Consider the following 21,313-nt stretch of genomic DNA (forward strand, 5'->3'; position numbering starts at 1 on the left):
GCGAGGGGCTACCAAGGGCGAGGGGGCGTGGCTACGCGGAACGAGGGGGCGGGGCTACGCGGAACGAGGGGGCGGGGCTACGCAGGGACGAGGGGGCGGGGCTACGCAGGGCCACCCGTTCCATCTCCTCCGTGGACGTCCCCCCCCCCCATTTCCCCCCCAATCTCCCCCAACCCCCACCCCCCCCCACCCCCCCCACCCCCCCCACCCCCCCCCCCCCCCCCCCCCCCCCCCACCCCCCCCCACCCCCCCCTAGTTGACGTTGGCCCACTCGTTGAGAATCTTCTCGGCGGCGTCCAGCGTCGAATCCTCCTGCGAACGCAGAGGGTCAAAGGTCACCCACAGGGTCGTGCCCAAAGGTCACCCAGCAGGGTAGTGCCCAAAGGTCACCCAGCAGGGTCGTGCCCAAAGGTCACCCACAGGGTCGTGCCCAAAGGTCACCCACAGGGTCGTGCCCAAAGGTCACCCAGCAGGATAGTGTCCAGTCTACGTTGGGAGTTCGTGGCGTGTGGGTGGCGTGTGGGTGGCGTGTGGGTGGCGTGTGGGTGGCGTGTGGGTGGCGTGTGGGTGGCGTGTGCGTGGCGTGTGGGTGGCGTGTGGGTGCCGTGTGCATGGCGTGTGCGTGGCGTGTGGGTGGCGTGTGCGTGGCGTGTGCGTGGCGTGTGGGTGGCGTGTGGGTGGCGTGTGCGTGGCGTGTGCGTGGCGTGTGGGTGGCGTGTGGGTGGCGTGTGCGTGGCGTGTGCGTGGCGTGTGGGTGGCGTGTGGGTAGCGTGTGCGTGGCGTGTGCGTGGCGTGTGGGTAGCGTGTGCGTGGCGTGTGCGTGGCGTGTGCGTGGCGTGTGGCTGCTACCTTGATGAAGCAGAAGCGAACGTAGTGCTCAAACTCCTTCTTGCTGCCCTCCGAGTAGAAGGCCGTCATGGGAATGGTCGCCAGCTTCTACTCACTCACACAGACAAAGGTCCCCCGTGTAGCCTCAACAGACCGTAGGGGCAAGTGCTGTTAGCGAGCAGCACCTATGAAGGCCGGCACGGCACACACAGAGGCGGTGGGTGGCCAGCACCACGCCCGGCCGCCTTTGTCTCCCCAGTGCTAGCGATGTTTACTACACACCGCTACACCAGTTATTCATTTGAGGTTGAGTCAACCTCGGGGAGGCCCAGGACCGGTTGAGATAATTGTCACTGGTGGTGTTGGCCACCGCCACCACCGCCGCCACCGCCACCACCGCCACCACCACCGCCGCCGCCACCACCACCATCACGGCCACCACCGCCACCACCACCACCGTCACCCCAGCCAACACCACCACCCCACTACCACCACCGTCACCACCCCCACCACACTCACTCACCCACTCACTCACCACACTCACTCACTCACTCACCCACTCGCTCACTCACCCACCCACCCACTCACCCGCTCACTCACTCGCTCACTCACTCACCCACTCGCTCACTCACTCACCCACTCACTCACTCACCCACTCGCTCACTCACCCACCCACCCACTCACCCGCTCACTCACCCACCCACCCACTCACCCGCTCACTCACTCGCTCACTCACTCACCCACCCACCCACTCACTCACCCACCCACCCACTCACCCGCTCACTCACTCGCTCACTCACACGCTCACTCACTCACTCCACCACTCGCTCGCTCGTTCATACACTCACCCGCTCACTCACCCACCCACCCACTCACCCGCTCACTCACTCGCTCACTCGCTCGCTCACCCACCCACTCACTCACCCACCCACCCACTCACCCGCTCACTCACTCGCTCACTCACACGCTCACTCACTCACTCCACCACTCGCTCGCTCGTTCATACACTCACCCGCTCACTCACCCACCCACCCACTCACCCGCTCACTCGCTCACCCACCCACTCACTCACCCACCCACCCACTCACCCGCTCACTCACTCGCTCACTCACACGCTCACTCACTCACTCCACCACTCGCTCGCTCGTTCATACACTCACCCGCTCACTCACCCACCCACCCACTCACCCGCTCACTCACTCGCTCACTCGCTCGCTCACCCACTCACTCGCTCATACACTCACTCGCTCACTCACTCGCTCACTCACTCGCTCGCTCACTCACTCACTCACTCACCCACCCACCCACCCACCCACTCACTCGCTCACTTGCTCGCTCACTCACACGCTCGCTCACTCACACGCTCACTCACTCACTCCACCACTCGCTCGCTCGTTCATACACTCACTCACTCACTCCACCACCCACTCACTCGCTCACTCACCCACCCACCCACCCACTCACTCGCTCACTCGCTCGCTCACCCACTCAATCGCTCACCCACTCATTCACTCACTCACTCGCTCATACACTCACTCACTCACTCACCCACTCACTCGCTCACCCACTCATTCACTCACCCACTCACCCGCTCACTCACTCACTCGCTCACTCACTCACCCACCCACTCACCCGCTCACTCACCCACTCGCTCACTCACCCACCCACCCACTCACTCACCCACCCACCCACTCACCCGCTCACTCACTCGCTCACTCGCTCGCTCACCCACCCACTCACTCACCCGCTCACTCACTCGCTCACTCGCTCACCCACCCACTCACTCACTCGCTCATACACTCACTCACTCACTCACCCACTCACTCGCTCACTCGCTCACCCACCCACTCACCCGCTCACTCACTCACTCGCTCACTCACCCACCCACCCACTCACTCACCCACCCACCCACCCACTCACTCACCCACCCACCCACTCGCTCACTCACTCCACCACTCGCTCGCTCACCCACTCACTCGCTCACCCGCTCACTCGCTCACTCGCTCACTCGCTCGCTCACCCACTCGCTCGCTCACCTTGTGTTTGGCCATCCACTTGACCACGCGGTAGTCTAGGTGAGGGTCCGTCTCTTCCGACAGATCCATACTCGGCACTGCAACACAAAGGTCCCCCGCGTAGCCTCAACAGGCTGCTGGGGCAAGTGCTGTTGGTAGCAGCAGCAACACACACAAAGACAAAGGTCCCCCGCGTAGCCTCAACGGGCTGCTGGGGCAAGTGCTGTTGGTAGCAGCAGCAACACACACAAAGACAAAGGTCCCCCGCGTAGCCTCAACGGGCTGCTGGGGCAAGTGCTGTTGGTAGCAGCAGCAACACACACAAAGACAAAGGTCCCCCGCGTAGCCTCAACAGGCTGCTGGGGCAAGTGCTGTTAGCAAGTAGCAGCAGCAACACACACAAAGACAAAGGTCCCCCGCGTAGCCTCTACAGGCTGCTGGGGCAAGTGCTGTTAGCAAGTAGCAGCACCTATGAAGGCTGCCGGCACTGTGGCACACACAGAGGGGGTGGGTGGCCAGCACCACGCCCGGCCGCCTTTGTCTCCCCAGTGGCGATGTTTGCTACACACACAGCACCAGGTAACTCATTAGAGGCTGAGTCGACCTCAAATGAGTCGTGTGTGTGTGTGCGCGTAAGTGTGTGTGCGCGTGAGTGTGTGTGTGAGTGTGCGTGTGAGTGTGCGCGTGAGTGTGTGTGTGAGTGTGCGTGTGAGTGTGCGTGTGAGTGTGAGTGTGCGTGTGAGTGTGTGTGTGCGCGTGAGTGTGTGTGTGTGTGCGCGTGAGTGTGTGTGTGAGTGTGCGCGTGAGTGTGTGTGTGCGCGTGAGTGAGTGTGTGTGTGCGCGTGAGTGTGAGTGTGCGTGTGAGTGTGCGCGTGAGTGTGTGTGTGAGTGTGCGTGTGAGTGTGCGCGTGAGTGTGTGTGTGAGTGTGCGTGTGAGTGTGTGTGTGAGTGTGCGTGTGAGTGTGCGTGTGAGTGTGCGCGTGAGTGTGAGTGTGCGCGTGAGTGTGCGCGTGAGTGTGTGTGTGCGCGTGAGTGTGTGTGTGCGCGTGAGTGTGTGTGTGCGCGTGAGTGTGTGTGTGCGCGTGAGTGTGTGTGTGCGCGTGAGTGTGTGTGTGCGCGTGAGTGTGAGTGTGCGCGTGAGTGTGCGCGTGAGTGTGTGTGTGTGCGTGAGTGTGTGTGTGTGCGTGAGTGTGTGTGTGAGTGTGAGTGTGTGTGTGCGCGTGAGTGTGCGCGTGAGTGTGAGTGTGCGCGTGAGTGTGCGCGTGAGTGTGAGTGTGCGCGTGAGTGTGCGCGTGAGTGTGAGTGTGCGCGTGAGTGTGAGTGTGCGTGTGAGTGTGCGTGTGAGTGTGTGTGTGTGCGTGAGTGTGTGTGTGTGCGTGAGTGTGTGTGTGAGTGTGAGTGTGTGTGTGCGCGTGAGTGTGTGTGTGCGCGTGAGTGTGAGTGTGTGTGCGCGTGAGTGTGCGTGTGAGTGTGCGCGTGAGTGTGCGCGTGAGTGTGTGTGTGCGCGTGAGTGTGTGTGTGTGCGTGAGTGTGTGTGTGTGCGTGAGTGTGTGTGTGCGCGTGAGTGTGTGTGTGCGCGTGAGTGTGTGTGTGCGCGTGAGTGTGTGTGTGCGCGTGAGTGTGTGTGTGTGCGCGTGAGTGTGTGTGTGCGCGTGAGTGTGAGTGTGTGTGCGCGTGAGTGTGCGTGTGCGCGTGAGTGTGTGTGTGCGAGTGTGTGTGTGCGCGTGAGTGTGAGTGTGTGTGCGCGTGAGTGTGCGTGTGCGCGTGAGTGTGTGTGTGCGCGTGAGTGTGTGTGTGCGCGTGAGTGTGTGTGTGCGCGTGAGTGTGTGTGTGCGCGTGAGTGTGTGTGTGCGCGTGAGTGTGAGTGTGTGTGCGCGTGAGTGTGCGTGTGCGCGTGAGTGTGCGTGTGAGTGTGTGTGTGCGCGTGAGTGTGTGTGTGCGCGTGAGTGTGTGTGTGAGTGTGTGTGTGCGTGTGAGTGTGTGTGCGCGTGAGTGTGTGTGTGCGCGTGAGTGTGCGTGTGAGTGTGTGTGTGCGCGTGAGTGTGTGTGTGCGCGTGAGTGTGTGTGTGCGCGTGAGTGTGTGTGTGCGCGTGAGTGTGTGTGTGCGCGTGAGTGTGAGTGTGCGCGTGAGTGTGCGTGTGAGTGTGTGTGTGCGCGTGAGTGTGTGTGCGCGTGAGTGTGTGTGTGAGTGTGTGTGTGCGCGTGAGTGTGAGTGTGCGCGTGAGTGTGCGTGTGAGTGTGTGTGTGCGCGTGAGTGTGAGTGTGCGCGTGAGTGTGCGTGTGAGTGTGTGTGTGCGCGTGAGTGTGAGTGTGCGCGTGAGTGTGCGTGTGAGTGTGTGTGTGCGCGTGAGTGTGTGTGTGCGCGTGAGTGTGTGTGTGCGCGTGAGTGTGTGTGCGCGTGAGTGTGCGTGTGCGCGTGAGTGTGTGTGTGCGCGTGAGTGTGAGTGTGCGCGTGAGTGTGAGTGTGCGCGTGAGTGTGTGTGCGCGTGAGTGTGTGTGTGCGTGTGAGTGTGCGTGTGCGCGTGAGTGTGTGTGTGCGTGTGAGTGTGTGTGCGCGTGAGTGTGTGTGTGCGCGTGAGTGTGTGTGTGCGCGTGAGTGTGTGTGCGCGTGAGTGTGTGTGTGCGCGTGAGTGTGTGTGTGCGTGTGAGTGTGCGTGTGCGCGTGAGTGTGTGTGTGCGCGTGAGTGTGTGTGCGCGTGAGTGTGTGTGTGCGCGTGAGTGTGTGTGTGCGTGTGAGTGTGCGTGTGCGCGTGAGTGTGTGTGTGCGTGTGAGTGTGCGTGTGCGCGTGAGTGTGTGTGTGCGTGTGAGTGTGCGTGTGCGCGTGAGTGTGAGTGTGCGCGTGAGTGTGCGTGTGCGCGTGAGTGTGTGCGCGTGAGTGTGTGTGTGCGCGTGAGTGTGCGTGTGCGCGTGAGTGTGCGCGTGAGTGTGCGTGTGCGCGTGAGTGTGTGTGTGCGCGTGAGTGTGAGTGTGTGTGCGCGTGAGTGTGCGTGTGCGCGTGAGTGTGTGTGTGCGCGTGAGTGTGTGTGTGCGCGTGAGTGTGAGTGTGTGTGCGCGTGAGTGTGTGTGTGAGTGTGCGCGTGAGTGTGCGTGTGCGCGTGAGTGTGTGTGTGCGCGTGAGTGTGAGTGTGTGTGTGCGCGTGAGTGTGCGTGTGAGTGTGCGCGTGAGTGTGAGTGTGTGTGTGAGTGTGCGTGTGAGTGTGCGCGTGAGTGTGAGTGTGCGTGTGAGTGTGCGTGTGAGTGTGCGCGTGAGTGTGCGCGTGAGTGTGTGTGTGCGCGTGAGTGTGTGTGTGCGCGTGAGTGTGCGCGTGAGTGTGTGTGTGCGCGTGAGTGTGAGTGTGTGTGTGCGCGTGAGTGTGTGTGTGTGTGCGTGTGCGCGTGAGTGTGTGTGTGCGCGTGAGTGTGTGTGTGTGTGTGCGCGTGAGTGTGTGTGTGCGCGTGAGTGTGCGCGTGAGTGTGTGTGTGCGCGTGAGTGTGTGTGTGCGCGTGAGTGTGAGTGTGTGTGTGCGCGTGAGTGTGAGTGTGTGTGTGCGCGTGAGTGTGTGTGTGCGCGTGAGTGTGCGCGTGAGCGTGTGTGTGCGCGTGAGTGTGTGTGTGCGCGTGAGTGTGTGTGTGCGCGTGAGTGTGTGTGTGAGTGTGTGTGTGCGCGTGAGTGTGTGTGTGCGCGTGAGTGTGTGTGTGCGCGTGAGTGTGTGTGTGCGCGTGAGTGTGTGTGTGCGCGTGAGTGTGAGTGTGCGCGTGAGTGTGCGCGTGAGTGTGTGTATGCGCGTGAGTGTGCGTGTGAGTGTGCGCGTGAGTGTGAGTGTGTGTGTGCGTGTGAGTGTGAGTGTGTGTGTGCGCGTGAGTGTGCGTGTGAGTGTGCGCGTGAGTGTGAGTGTGCGCGTGAGTGTGTGTGTGCGTGTGAGTGTGAGTGTGCGCGTGAGTGTGCGCGTGAGTGTGTGTGCGCGTGAGTGTGCACGTGAGTGTGTGTGCGCGTGAGTGTGCGTGTGAGTGTGCGCGTGAGTGTGAGTGTGTGTGTGAGTGTGAGTGTGTGCGTGAGTGTGTGTGTGCGCGTGAGTGTGTGTGTGCGTGAGTGTGCGTGTGAGTGTGCGCGTGAGTGTGAGTGTGTGTGTGCGTGTGAGTGTGAGTGTGTGTGTGTGCGTGAGTGTGTGTGTGCGCGTGAGTGTGTGTGTGCGTGTGAGTGTGTGTGTGCGCGTGAGTGTGTGTGTGCGCGTGAGTGTGTGTGTGCGCGTGAGTGTGAGTGTGTGTGTGCGCGTGAGTGTGAGTGTGTGTGTGCGCGTGAGTGTGTGTGTGCGCGTGAGTGTGCGCGTGAGTGTGTGTGTGCGCGTGAGTGTGTGTGTGCGCGTGAGTGTGTGTGTGCGCGTGAGTGTGTGTGTGCGCGTGAGTGTGAGTGTGCGCGTGAGTGTGTGTGTGCGCGTGAGTGTGTGTGTGCGCGTGAGTGTGAGTGTGCGCGTGAGTGTGCGCGTGAGTGTGTGTGTGCGTGTGAGTGTGCGTGTGAGTGTGCGCGTGAGTGTGTGTGTGCGTGTGAGTGTGAGTGTGTGTGTGCGCGTGAGTGTGTGTGTGTGTGCGTGTGCGCGTGAGTGTGTGTGTGCGCGTGAGTGTGCGCGTGAGTGTGTGTGTGCGCGTGAGTGTGTGTGTGCGCGTGAGTGTGAGTGTGTGTGTGCGCGTGAGTGTGCGCGTGAGTGTGTGTGTGTGTGTGCGCGTGAGTGTGTGTGTGCGCGTGAGTGTGCGCGTGAGTGTGTGTGTGCGCGTGAGTGTGTGTGTGCGCGTGAGTGTGAGTGTGTGTGTGCGCGTGAGTGTGAGTGTGTGTGTGCGCGTGAGTGTGTGTGTGCGCGTGAGTGTGCGCGTGAGTGTGTGTGTGCGCGTGAGTGTGTGTGTGCGCGAGTGTGTGTGTGCGCGTGAGTGTGTGTGTGCGCGTGAGTGTGTGTGTGCGCGTGAGTGTGTGTGTGCGCGTGAGTGTGTGTGTGCGCGTGAGTGTGTGTGTGCGCGTGAGTGTGTGTGTGCGCGTGAGTGTGAGTGTGCGCGTGAGTGTGCGCGTGAGTGTGAGTGTGAGTGTGCGCGTGAGTGTGCGTGTGAGTGTGCGCGTGAGTGTGCGTGTGCGCGTGAGTGTGTGTGTGCGCGTGAGTGTGTGTGTGCGCGTGAGTGTGTGTGTGCGCGTGAGTGTGTGTGTGCGCGTGAGTGTGTGTGTGCGCGTGAGTGTGTGTGTGCGCGTGAGTGTGTGTGTGCGCGTGAGTGTGAGTGTGCGCGTGAGTGTGCGCGTGAGTGTGAGTGTGAGTGTGCGCGTGAGTGTGCGTGTGCGTGTGTGTGTGCGCGTGAGTGTGTGTGTGCGCGTGAGTGTGTGTGTGCGCGTGAGTGTGTGTGTGCGCGTGAGTGTGTGTGTGCGCGTGAGTGTGTGTGTGCGCGTGAGTGTGCGTGTGCGCGTGAGTGTGCGTGTGCGCGTGAGTGTGCGTGTGCGCGTGAGTGTGTGTGTGCGCGTGAGTGTGCGTGTGCGCGTGAGTGTGCGTGTGCGCGTGAGTGTGTGTGTGCGCGTGAGTGTGTGTGTGCGCGTGAGTGTGAGTGTGTGTGCGCGTGAGTGTGCGTGTGAGTGTGCGCGTGAGTGTGCGCGTGAGTGTGTGTGTGCGCGTGAGTGTGTGTGTGCGCGTGAGTGTGAGTGTGCGCGTGAGTGTGTGTGTGCGCGTGAGTGTGAGTGTGTGTGCGCGTGAGTGTGCGTGTGAGTGTGCGCGTGAGTGTGCGCGTGAGTGTGAGTGTGCGCGTGAGTGTGTGTGTGCGCGTGAGTGTGTGTGTGCGCGTGAGTGTGTGTGTGCGCGTGAGTGTGTGTGCGCGTGAGTGTGAGTGTGAGTGTGCGCGTGAGTGTGTGTGTGCGCGTGAGTGTGTGTGTGCGCGTGAGTGTGTGTGTGCGCGTGAGTGTGCGTGTGCGCGTGAGTGCGTGTGAGTGTGCGCGTGAGTGTGTGTGTGCGCGTGAGTGTGCGTGTGCGCGTGAGTGTGTGTGTGCGCGTGAGTGTGTGTGTGCGCGTGAGTGTGTGTGTGCGCGTGAGTGTGAGTGTGCGCGTGAGTGTGTGTGCGTGTGAGTGTGCGCGTGAGTGTGTGTGTGTGTGCGCGTGAGTGTGTGTGCGCGTGAGTGTGAGTGTGCGCGTGAGTGTGTGTGTGTGTGCGCGTGAGTGTGTGTGTGCGCGTGAGTGTGAGTGTGCGTGTGAGTGTGTGTGTGCGTGTGAGTGTGCGCGTGAGTGTGTGTGTGTGTGCGCGTGAGTGTGTGTGCGCGTGAGTGTGAGTGTGCGCGTGAGTGTGTGTGTGTGTGCGCGTGAGTGTGTGTGTGCGCGTGAGTGTGTGTGTGCGCGTGAGTGTGCGCGTGAGTGTGCGCGTGAGTGCGCGTGAGTGTGTGTGCGCGTGAGTGTGTGTGTGCGCGTGAGTGTGCGCGTGAGTGTGAGTGTGCGCGTGAGTGTGTGTGAGTGTGCGCGTGAGTGTGTGTGAGTGTGCGCGTGAGTGTGTGTGTGCGCGTGAGTGTGTGTGCGCGTGAGTGTGCGCGTGAGTGTGCGCGTGAGTGCGCGTGAGTGTGTGTGCGCGTGAGTGTGTGTGTGTGTGCGCGTGAGTGTGTGTGCGCGTGAGTGTGTGTGTGTGTGCGCGTGAGTGTGCGCGTGAGTGTGTGTGCGCGTGAGTGTGTGTGCGCGTGAGTGTGCGCGTGAGTGTGTGTGTGTGTGCGCGTGAGTGTGTGTGCGCGTGAGTGTGCGCGCGTGAGTGTGTGTGAGTGTGTGTGCGCGTGAGTGTGAGTGTGCGCGTGAGTGTGTGTGTGTGTGCGCGTGAGTGTGAGTGTGCGCGTGAGTGTGCGTGTGCGTGTGAGTGTGCGCGTGAGTGTGTGTGTGCGCGTGAGTGTGTGTGTGCGCGTGAGTGTGCGCGTGAGTGTGCGCGTGAGTGCGCGTGAGTGTGTGTGCGCGTGAGTGTGTGTGTGCGCGTGAGTGTGCGCGTGAGTGTGTGTGTGTGTGCGCGTGAGTGTGTGTGCGCGTGAGTGTGCGCGCGTGAGTGTGTGTGAGTGTGTGTGCGCGTGAGTGTGAGTGTGCGCGTGAGTGTGTGTGTGTGTACGTGAGTGTGTGTGTGCGCGTGAGTGTGCGTGTGCGTGTGAGTGTGCGCGTGAGTGTGTGTGCGTGTGCGCGTGAGTGTGTGTGCGTGTGAGTGTGCGCGTGAGTGTGCGCGTGAGTGCGCGTGAGTGTGTGTGTGCACGTGAGTGTGTGTGTGTGTGTGAGTGTGTGTGTGAGTGTGCGCGTGAGTGTGAGTGTGTGTGTGTGTGCGCGTGAGTGTGCGTGTGAGTGTGCGCGTGAGTGTGTGTGCGTGTGCGCGTGAGTGTGTGTGCGTGTGAGTGTGCGCGTGAGTGTGCGCGTGAGTGCGCGTGAGTGTGTGTGTGCACGTGAGTGTGCGTGTGCGTGTGAGTGTGTGTGTGAGTGTGCGCGTGAGTGTGAGTGTGTGTGCGTGTGAGTGTGCGCGTGAGTGTGCGCGTGAGTGCGCGTGAGTGTGTGTGCGCGTGAGTGTGTGTGTGCGCGTGAGTGTGCGTGTGCGTGTGAGTGTGCGCGTGAGTGTGTGTGTGTGTGCGCGTGAGTGTGTGTGCGTGTGAGTGTGCGCGTGAGTGTGCGCGTGAGTGCGCGTGAGTGTGTGTGTGCACGTGAGTGTGTGTGTGCGCGTGAGTGTGTGTGCGCGTGAGTGTGTGTGTGCGTGTGAGTGTGAGTGTGCGCGTGAGTGTGTGTGTGCGCGTGAGTGTGCGCGTGAGTGTGTGTGTGTGTGCGCGTGAGTGTGTGTGTGCGCGTGAGTGTATGTGTGTGTACGTGAGTGTGTGTGTGCGCGTGAGTGTGCGTGTGCGTGTGAGTGTGCGCGTGAGTGTGTGTGCGTGTGCGCGTGAGTGTGCGTGTGCGCGTGAGTGTGCGTGTGCGTGTGCGTGTGCGTGTGAGTGTGCGCGTGAGTGCGCGTGAGTGCGCGTGTGTGTGTGAGTGTGTGTACGTGAGTGCGTGTGTGTGAGTGTGCGTGTGAGTGTGTCTGTGCGCGTGTGCGTGCGTGCGTGTGCGTGCGTGTGTGTGCATGTGTGCGTGTGCGTGTGGATGTGTGTGCGTGTGCGTGTCAGTGCGTGTGTGTGCGTGCGTGTGTGTGCATGTGTGCGTGTGCGTGTACGCGTGCGCGTGTGTGCGCGCGTGTGGATGTGTGTGCGTGTGCGTGTCAGTGCGTGTGTGCGTGTGCGTGTCAGTGCGTGTGCGTGTCAGTGCGTGTGTGCGTGTGTGTGCATGTGTGCGTGTGCGTGTGTGCGCGCGTGTGGATGTGTGTGCGTGTCAGTGCGTGCGTGCGTGTGTGTGCGTGCGTGTGTGTGCATGTGTGCGTGTGCGTGTACGCGTGCGCGTGTGTGCGCGCGTGTGGATGTGTGTGCGTGTGCGTATCAGTGCGTGCGTGCGTGTGCGTGCGTGTGTGTGCATGTGTGCGTGTGCGTGTACGCGTGCGTGCGCGCGTGTGGATGTGTGTGCGTGTGCGTGTGCATGTGAGTGTGTCTGTGCGCGTGTGCGTGCGTGTGTGCGTGTGCGTGTGTGTGCATGTGTGCGTGTGTGCGTGAGCGCCCGCCCGCGTGCCCATACCGAGTGCGGAGAAGTCAGCCACCATGGTGACGTCACCGCCACTTAGTGGCGAATGGCGGTTGTTGTGTCACCGTGTGTGTGTGTGTCACTGTGTGTATCACTGTGTGTGTGTCACTGTGTGTGTGTCACTGTGTGTGTGTGTGTCACTGTGTGTCTCACTGTGTGTGTGTCACTGTGTCACTGTGTGTGTGTCACTGTGTGTGTGTCACTGTGTGTGTCACTGTGTGTGTGTCACTGTGTGTGTGTCACTGTGTGTGTGTGTGTCACTGTGTGTGTGTGTCACTGTGTGTCTCACTGTGTGTGTGTCACTGTGTCACTGTGTGTGTGTCACTGTGTGTGTGTCACTGTGTGTGTGTCACTGTGTGTGTGTCACTGTGTGTGTCTCACTGTGTGTGTGTCACTGTGTGTCACTGTGTCACTGTGTGTGTGTCACTGTGTGTGTGTGTCACTGTGTGTGTGTCACTGTGTGTGTGTCACTGTGTCACTGTGTGTGTGTCACTGTGTGTGTCTCACTGTGTGTGTGTCACTGTGTGTGTGTCACTGTGTGTATCACTGTGTGTGTGTCACTGTGTGTGTGTCACTGTGTGTGTGTCACTGTGTGTGTCACTGTGTGTGTGTCACTGTGTGTGTGTCACTGTGTGTGTGTCACTGTGTGTGTTACTGTGTGTGTGTCACTGTGTGTGTGTCACTGTGTGTGTGTCACTGTGTGTCTCACTGTGTGTGTGTCACTGTGTGTGTCACTGTGTGTGTGTCACTGTGTGTGTGTCACTGTGTGTGTCACTGTGTGTGTGTCACTGTGTGTGTGTCACTGTGTGTGTGTCACTGTGTGTGTCACTGTGTGTGTGTCACTGTGCGTGTGTCACTGTGCGTGTGTCACTGTGTGTGTCACTGTGTGTGTCACTGTGTGTGTGTCACTGTGTGTGTCACTGTGTGTGTCACTGTGTGTGTGTCACTGTGTGTCACTGCATGTGTCACTGCGTGTGTCACTGTGTGTGTGTCACTGTGTGTGTGTCACTGTGTGTGTGTCACTGTGTGTGTCACTGTGTGTGTGTCACTGTGCGTGTGTCACTGTGTGTGTGTCACTGTGTGTGTCACTGTGTGTGTCACTGTGTGTGTGTCACTGTGCGTGTGTCACTGTGCGTGTGTCACTGTGTGTGTCACTGTGTGTGTGTCACTGTGTGTGTCACTGTGTGTGTCACTGTGTGTGTGTCACTGTGCGTGTGTCACTGTGTGTGTGTCACTGTGTGTGTCACTGTGTGTGTCACTGTGTGTGTGTCACTGTGCGTGTGTCACTGTGCGTGTGTCACTGTGTGTGTCACTGTGTGTGTCACTGTGTGTGTGTCACTGCATGTGTCACTGTGTGTGTGTCACTGTGTGTGTGTCACTGTGTGTGTCACTGCATGTGTCACTGTGTGTGTCACTGCACGTGTCACTGTGTGTCACTGTGTGTGTGTCACTGTGTGTGTGTCACTGCATGTGTCACTGTGTGTGTGTCACTGTGTGTGTGTCACTGCATGTGTCACTGTGTGTCACTGTGTGTGTGTCACTGTGTGTGTGTCACTGTGTGTGTCACTGCATGTGTCACTGTGTGTGTGTCACTGTGTGTCACTGTGTGTGTGTCACTGTGTGTCACTGTGTGTGTGTCACTGTATGTGTCACTGTGTGTGTGTCACTGTGTGTGTGTCACTGTGTGTGTCACTGCATGTGTCACTGTGTGTGTGTCACTGTGTGTCACTGCATGTGTCACTGTGTCACTGTGTGTGTGTGTCACTGTGTGTATCACTGTGTGTGTGTCACTGTGTGTGTGTCACTGTGTGTGTGTCACTGTGTGTGTGTCACTGTGTGTGTGTGTCACTGCGTGTGTGTCACTGTGTGTGTCACTGTGTGTGTCACTGTGTGTGTGTCACTGTGTGTGTGTGTCACTGTGTGTGTGTCACTGTGTGAGTGTGTGTCACTGTGTGTGTGTGTGTCACTGTGTGTGTGTCACTGTGTGTGTGTCACTGTGTGTGTGTGTCACTGTGTGTGTGTCACTGTGTGCGTGCGTGTGTGTCACTGTGTGAGTGTGTCACTGTGTGTGTGTGTGTCACTGTGTGTGTGTCACTGTGTGTGTGTCACTGTGTGTGTGTGTCACTGTGTGTGTGTCACTGTGTGTGTGTGTCACTGTGTGTGTGTCACTGTGTGTGTGGCACTGTGTGTGTGTGTGTCACTGTGTGTGTGTCACTGTGTGTGTGTCACTGTGTGTGTGTGTCGCTGTGTGTGAGTGTGTCACTGTGCGTGTCACTGTGTGTGTGTGTCACTGTGTGTGTGTGTCACTGTGTGCGTGTGTGTCACTGTGTGTGTGTCACTGTGTGTGTGTGTGTCACTGTGTGCGTGTGTGTCACTGTGTGCGTGTGTGTCACTGTGTGCGTGTGTGTCACTGTGTGTGTGTCACTGTGTGTGTGTGTCACTGTGTGTGTCTCACTGTGTGTGTGTCACTGTGTGTCACTGTGTCACTGTGTGTGTGTCACTGTGTGTGTGTGTCACTGTGTGTGTGTCACTGTGTGTGTGTCACTGTGTCACTGTGTGTGTGTCACTGTGTGTGTCTCACTGTGTGTGTGTCACTGTGTGTGTGTCACTGTGTGTATCACTGTGTGTGTGTCACTGTGTGTGTGTCACTGTGTGTGTGTCACTGTGTGTGTCACTGTGTGTGTGTCACTGTGTGTGTGTCACTGTGTGTGTGTCACTGTGTGTGTTACTGTGTGTGTGTCACTGTGTGTGTGTCACTGTGTGTGTGTCACTGTGTGTCTCACTGTGTGTGTGTCACTGTGTGTGTCACTGTGTGTGTGTCACTGTGTGTGTGTCACTGTGTGTGTCACTGTGTGTGTGTCACTGTGTGTGTGTCACTGTGTGTGTGTCACTGTGTGTGTCACTGTGTGTGTGTCACTGTGCGTGTGTCACTGTGCGTGTGTTACTGTGTGTGTCACTGTGTGTGTCACTGTGTGTGTGTCACTGTGTGTGTCACTGTGTGTGTCACTGTGTGTGTGTCACTGTGTGTCACTGCATGTGTCACTGCGTGTGTCACTGTGTGTGTGTCACTGTGTGTGTGTCACTGTGTGTGTGTCACTGTGTGTGTCACTGTGTGTGTCACTGTGTGTGTGTCACTGTGCGTGTGTCACTGTGTGTGTGTCACTGTGTGTGTCACTGTGTGTGTCACTGTGTGTGTGTCACTGTGCGTGTGTCACTGTGCGTGTGTCACTGTGTGTGTCACTGTGTGTGTGTCACTGTGTGTGTCACTGTGTGTGTCACTGTGTGTGTGTCACTGTGCGTGTGTCACTGTGTGTGTGTCACTGTGTGTGTCACTGTGTGTGTCACTGTGTGTGTGTCACTGTGCGTGTGTCACTGTGCGTGTGTCACTGTGTGTGTCACTGTGTGTGTCACTGTGTGTGTGTCACTGCATGTGTCACTGTGTGTGTGTCACTGTGTGTGTGTCACTGTGTGTGTCACTGCATGTGTCACTGTGTGTGTCACTGCACGTGTCACTGTGTGTCACTGTGTGTGTGTCACTGTGTGTGTGTCACTGCATGTGTCACTGTGTGTGTGTCACTGTGTGTGTGTCACTGCATGTGTCACTGTGTGTCACTGTGTGTGTGTCACTGTGTGTGTGTCACTGTGTGTGTCACTGCATGTGTCACTGTGTGTGTGTCACTGTGTGTCACTGTGTGTGTGTCACTGTGTGTCACTGTGTGTGTGTCACTGTATGTGTCACTGTGTGTGTGTCACTGTGTGTGTGTCACTGTGTGTGTCACTGCATGTGTCACTGTGTGTGTGTCACTGTGTGTCACTGCATGTGTCACTGTGTCACTGTGTGTGTGTGTCACTGTGTGTATCACTGTGTGTGTGTCACTGTGTGTGTGTCACTGTGTGTGTGTCACTGTGTGTGTGTCACTGTGTGTGTGTGTCACTGCGTGTGTGTCACTGTGTGTGTCACTGTGTGTGTCACTGTGTGTGTGTCACTGTGTGTGTGTGTCACTGTGTGTGTGTCACTGTGTGAGTGTGTGTCACTGTGTGTGTGTGTGTCACTGTGTGTGTGTCACTGTGTGTGTGTCACTGTGTGTGTGTGTCACTGTGTGTGTGTCACTGTGTGCGTGCGTGTCACTGTGTGAGTGTGTCACTGTGTGTGTGTGTGTCACTGTGTGTGTGTCACTGTGTGTGTGTCACTGTGTGTGTGTGTCACTGTGTGTGTGTCACTGTGTGTGTGTGTCACTGTGTGTGTGTCACTGTGTGTGTGGCACTGTGTGTGTGTGTGTCACTGTGTGTGTGTCACTGTGTGTGTGTCACTGTGTGTGTGTGTCGCTGTGTGTGAGTGTGTCACTGTGCGTGTCACTGTGTGTGTGTGTCACTGTGTGTGTGTGTCACTGTGTGCGTGTGTGTCCACTGTGTGTGTGTCACTGTGTGTGTGTGTGTCACTGTGTGCGTGTGTGTCACTGTGTGCGTGTGTGTCACTGTGTGCGTGTGTGTCACTGTGTGTGTGTCACTGTGTGTGTGTGTCACTGTGTGTGTGTGTGTCACTGTGTGTGTGTCACTGTGTGTGTGTCACTGTGTGAGTGTGTGTCACTGTGTGTGTGTCACTGTGTGTGTGTCACTGTGTGTGTAACTGTGTGTGTCACTGTGTGCGTGCGTGTGTGTCACTGTGTGTGTCACTGTGTGCGTGCGTGTGTGTCACTGTGTGTGTAACTGTGTGTGTCACTGTGTGTGTGTCACTGTGTGTGTCACTGTGTGCGTGTGTGTCACTGTGTGCGTGTGTGTCACTGTGTGTGTGTCACTGTGTGCGTGTGTGTCACTGTGCGTGCGTGTCACTGTGCGTGCGTGTCACTGTGTGCGTGTGTGTCACTGTGCGTGTCATCGCGTGCGCCATACCGAGCGCGGAGAAGTCGGCCACCATGAAGTAGCCGCCGTGCGGCAGCGTGGGCCACAGTCCGGCCCGGCTCAGCACGCATCACTGTGTGTGTCACTGTGTGTGTCACTGTGTGCGTGCGTGTGTGTCACTGTGTGTGTGCGTGTGTGTGCGTGTGTGTCACTGTGTGTGTCACTGTGTGTGTGTCACTGTGTGTGTGTCACTGTGTGTGTGTGTCACTGTGTGTGTCACTGTGTGTGTGTCACTGTGTGTGTCACAGTGAGTGTGTCACTGTGTGTGTGTCACTGTGTGTGTGTCACTGTGTGTGCGTGTGTGTCACTGTGTGTGTCACTGTGTGTGTGTGTCACTGTGTGCGTGTGTGTCACTGTGTGTGTGTGTGTCACTGTGTGCGTGCGTGTGTGTCACTGTGTGCGTGCGTGTGTGTCGCTGTGTGTGCGTGCGTGTCACTGTGTGTGTGTCATCGCGTGCGCCATACCGAGCGCGGAGAAGTCGGCCACCATGAAGTAGCCGCCGTGCGGCAGCGTGGGCCGCAGTCCGGCCCGGCTCAGCACCGCCGCCAGGCGGTCGCGCTTTGCCTGCAGCAGGCGCGGCAGCCAGCGGAAGTAGCAGGCGGGGGACTCAAGGCGCAGCAACTCCTGCTGCAGGCCCTGGGCCACGGCCTCCTGCGGGGGGTGGCGGGGGGTGGCGGGGGGGGTGGGGGGGGGGGTGGGGGGGGGGGTGAGTTCCCCCGCTAATGACACCTCCACCGCCTCCTCCAACTCCACCGCCTCCTCCAACTCCACCGCCTCCTCCAACTCCACCACCTCCAACTCCATCGCCTCCTCCAACTCCACCACCTCCAACTCCACCGCCTCCTTAACCAGGGCGAGGAGATCCCCCCCCCCTCCACCCCTCCCCCCCCACCCCTCCCCCCCCCTCCCCCCCATCCTCCCCACCCCTCCCCCCCACCCCTCCCCCCACCCTCCCCCCCCACCCCTCCCCCCCATCCCTCCCCCCCACCTCCCTCCCCACCCTCCCCCCCATCCCTCCCCCCCCACCCCTCCCCCCCAACCTCCCCCCCATCCCCCCCCCCACCCCTCCCCCCATCCCTCCCCCCCATCCCACCCCCCCCATCCCTCCCCCCCCACCCCTCCCCCCCAACCTCCCCCCCACCCCCCCCCCACCCTCCCCCCCACCCCCCCCCCCAACCCCCCCCACCCCCCCCACCCCCCCCCCACCCCCCCCCCCACCCCCCCCCCCACCCCCCCACCCCCCACCCCCCCCCCACCCCCCCCCCCACCCCCCCCCCCACCCCCCCCCCCCCACCCCCCCCCACCCCCCCCCCCACCCCCCCCCCCACCCCCCCCCCCACCCCCCCCCCCACCCCTCCCCCCCACCCCCCCCCCCACCCCCCCCCACCCCCCCCCCCACCCCCCCCCCCACCCCCCCCCCCACCCCCCCCCCCACCCCCCCCCCACCCCCCCCCCACCCCCCCCCCCCCCACCCCCCCCCCCACCCCCCCCCCCCACCCCCCCCCCCCACCCCCCCCCCCAACCCCCCCCCCACCCCCCCCCCCACCCCCCCCCACCCCCCCCCCCAACCCCCCCCCCCACCCCCCCCCCACCCCCCCCCCACCCCCCCCCCACCCCCCCCCAACCCCCCCCCACCCCCCCCCCCACCCCCCCCCCCACCCCCCCCCCCACCCCCCCCCCCCACCCCCCCCCCCCACCCCCCCCCACCCCCCCCCCCCACCCCCCCCCACCCCACCCCCCCCCACCCCCCCACCCCCCCCCCCACCCCCCCCCCCCACCCCCCCCCCACCCCCCCCCCACCCCCCCCCCACCCCCCCCCCCACCCCCCCCCCCCACCCCCCCCCCCACCCCCCCCCCCACCCCCCCCCAACCCCCCCCCACCCCCCCCCCACCCCCCCCCCCCCCACCCCCCCCCCCCCACCCCCCCCCCCACCCCCCCCCCCACCCCCCCCCCAACCCCCCCCCACCCCCCCCCCCACCCCCCCCCCCCCACCCCCCCCCCCCACCCCCCCCCCCACCCCCCCCCCCAACCCCCCCCCCACCCCCCCCCCCCACCCCCCCCCCCACCCCCCCCCCACCCCCCCCCCACCCCCCCCCCCACCCCCCCCCCCACCCCCCCCCACCCCTCCCCCCCACCCCCCCCCCCACCCCCCCCCCCACCCCCCCCCCACCCCCCCCCACCACCCCCCCCACCCACCCCCCCACCCTCCCCCCCCACCCCACCCCCCCCCACCCCCCCCCCCAACCCCCCCCACCCCCCACCCCATCCCCCCCCCCACCCCCCCCCCCCATCCCCCCCCCCACCCTCCCCCCCCACCCCTCACCCCCAACCTCCCCCCCATCCCTCCCCCCCCATCCCCTTCCCCACCCCTCCCCCCCACCCCTCCTCCCCATCCCTCCCCCCCCATCCCTCTTCCCCACCCCTCCCCCCCATCCCTCCCCCCCCACCCCTCCCCCCCAACCTCCCCCCCATCCCTCCCCCCCCATCCCTCTTCCCCACCCCTCCCCCCCATCCCTCCCCCCCCATCCCTCTTCCCCACCCCTCCCCCCCACCCCTCCCCCCCATCCCTCCCCCCCCCACCCCTCCCCCCCAACCTCCCCCCCATCCCTCCCCCCCCATCCCTCTTCCCCACCCCTCCCCCCCACCCCTCCCCCCCATCCCTCCCCCCCCCACCCCTCCCCCCCAACCTCCCCCCCATCCCTCCCCCCCCACCCCTCCCCCCCATCCCTCCCCCCCCCACCCCTCCCCCCCAACCTCCCCCCCATCCCTCCCCCCCCCCATCCCTCCCCCCCACCCCTCCCCCCCATCCCTCCCCCCCATCCCTCCCCCCCCACCCCTCACCCCCAACCTCCCCCCCATCCCTCCCCCCCCATCCCTCTTCCCCACCCCTCCCCCCCACCCCTCCCCCCCATCCCTCCCCCCCCATCCCTCTTCCCCACCCCTCCCCCCCACCCCTCCCCCCCATCCCTCCCCCCCCCACCCCTCCCCCCCAACCTCCCCCCCATCCCTCCCCCCCCATCCCTCTTCCCCACCCCTCCCCCCCACCCCTCCCCCCCATCCCTCCCCCCCCATCCCTCTTCCCCACCCCTCCCCCCCACCCCTCCCCCCCATCCCTCCCCCCCCCACCCCTCCCCCCCAACCTCCCCCCCATCCCTCCCCCCCCATCCCTCTTCCCCACCCCTCCCCCCCACCCCTCCCCCCCATCCCTCCCCCCCCCACCCCTCCCCCCCAACCTCCCCCCCATCCCTCCCCCCCCATCCCTCTTCCCCACCCCTCCCCCCCAACCTCCCCCCCATCCCTCCCCCCCCATCCCTCTTCCCCACCCCTCCCCCCCACCCCTCCCCCCCATCCCTCCCCCCCCCACCCCTCCCCCCCAACCTCCCCCCCATCCCTCCCCCCCCATCCCTCTTCCCCACCCCTCCCCCCCAACCTCCCCCCCATCCCTCCCCCCCCATCCCTCTTCCCCACCCCTCCCCCCCACCCCTCCCCCCCATCCCTCCCCCCCCCACCCCTCCCCCCCAACCTCCCCCCCATCCCTCCCCCCCCATCCCTCTTCCCCACCCCTCCCCCCCAACCTCCCCCCCATCCCTCCCCCCCCATCCCTCTTCCCCACCCCTCCCCCCCACCCCTCCCCCCCATCCCTCCCCCCCCCACCCCTCCCCCCCAACCTCCCCCCCATCCCTCCCCCCCCATCCCTCTTCCCCACCCCTCCCCCCCACCCCTCCCCCCCACCCCTCCCCCCCATCCCTCCCGCCACCACTCCCCCCCACGTACACACACACACGTACACACACACACGTACACACACACACACGTACACACACACCTGTACACACACACCTGTACACCCACACACACCTGTACACACACACACCTGTACACACACACACCTGTACACACACACACACCTGTACACACACACACCTGTACACACACACCTGTACACCCACACACACCTGTACACACACACACCTGTACACACACACACCTGTACACACACACACACCTGTACACACACACACCTGTACACACACACACCTGTACACACACACCTGTGTGGGTGTGGGGCAGGTGTAGATGCAGTTCTGATGCACACACACGTACACACACACACACCTGTACACACACACACACACACACCTGTACACACCTGTGTGGGTGTGGGGCAGGTGTAGATGCAGTTCTGATGCACACACACGTACACACACACACACCTGTACACACACACCTGTACACACACACACACACACCTGTACACACACGTACACACACACACACCTGTACACACCTGTGTGGGTGTGGGGCAGGTGTAGATGCAGTTCTGGTGCACACACACGTACACACACACCTGTACACACACACACACCTGTACACACACACCTGTACACACACACCTGTACACACACACACACCTGTACACACACACCTGTACACACCTGTGTGGGTGTGGGGCAGGTGTAGATGCAGTTCTGGTGCACACACACACACACCTGTACACACACACACCTGTACACACCTGTGTGGGAGTGGGGCAGGTGTAGATGCAGTTCTGGTGCACACACACGTACACACACACACACCTGTACACACACACACCTGTACACACACACACACACCTGTACACACCTGTGTGGGTGTGGGGCAGGTGTAGATGCAGTTCTGGTGCACACACACGTACACACACACACACCTGTACACACACACACCTGTACACACACACACACACCTGTACACACCTGTGTGGGTGTGGGGCAGGTGTAGATGCAGTTCTGGTGCACACACACGTACACACACACACACCTGTACACACACACACCTGTACACACACACACACACCTGTACACACCTGTGTGGGTGTGGGGCAGGTGTAGATGCAGTTCTGGTGCACACACACGTACACACACACCTGTACACACACACACACCTGTACACACACACACCTGTACACACACACACACACCTGTAC

At 61.8% G+C, this 21,313-nt stretch overlaps 1 protein-coding gene across 1 annotated transcript; it reads right to left on the reverse strand.

The window, feature by feature from the left end:
* Positions 1 to 238: 238 nt before the first annotated feature.
* On the reverse strand, positions 239 to 20,899 carry LOC144954422 (kynurenine--oxoglutarate transaminase 3-like). The gene is made up of 5 exons (XM_078884923.1): positions 20,864 to 20,899; positions 16,811 to 16,997; positions 2,865 to 2,941; positions 850 to 936; positions 239 to 312 (listed from the first exon to the last, which is right to left on the reverse strand). The coding sequence occupies exons 2-5, from the start codon at positions 16,833 to 16,835 to the stop codon at positions 253 to 255; spliced, it is 249 nt and encodes an 82-aa protein (XP_078741049.1). The 5' UTR covers positions 16,836 to 16,997; positions 20,864 to 20,899; the 3' UTR covers positions 239 to 252.
* Positions 20,900 to 21,313: the final 414 nt, after the last annotated feature.

Source organism: Lampetra fluviatilis, unplaced genomic scaffold (assembly GCF_964198595.1).
Source record: "Lampetra fluviatilis unplaced genomic scaffold, kcLamFluv1.1 SCAFFOLD_563, whole genome shotgun sequence".
Lineage (NCBI taxonomy): Eukaryota > Metazoa > Chordata > Hyperoartia > Petromyzontiformes > Petromyzontidae > Lampetra > Lampetra fluviatilis.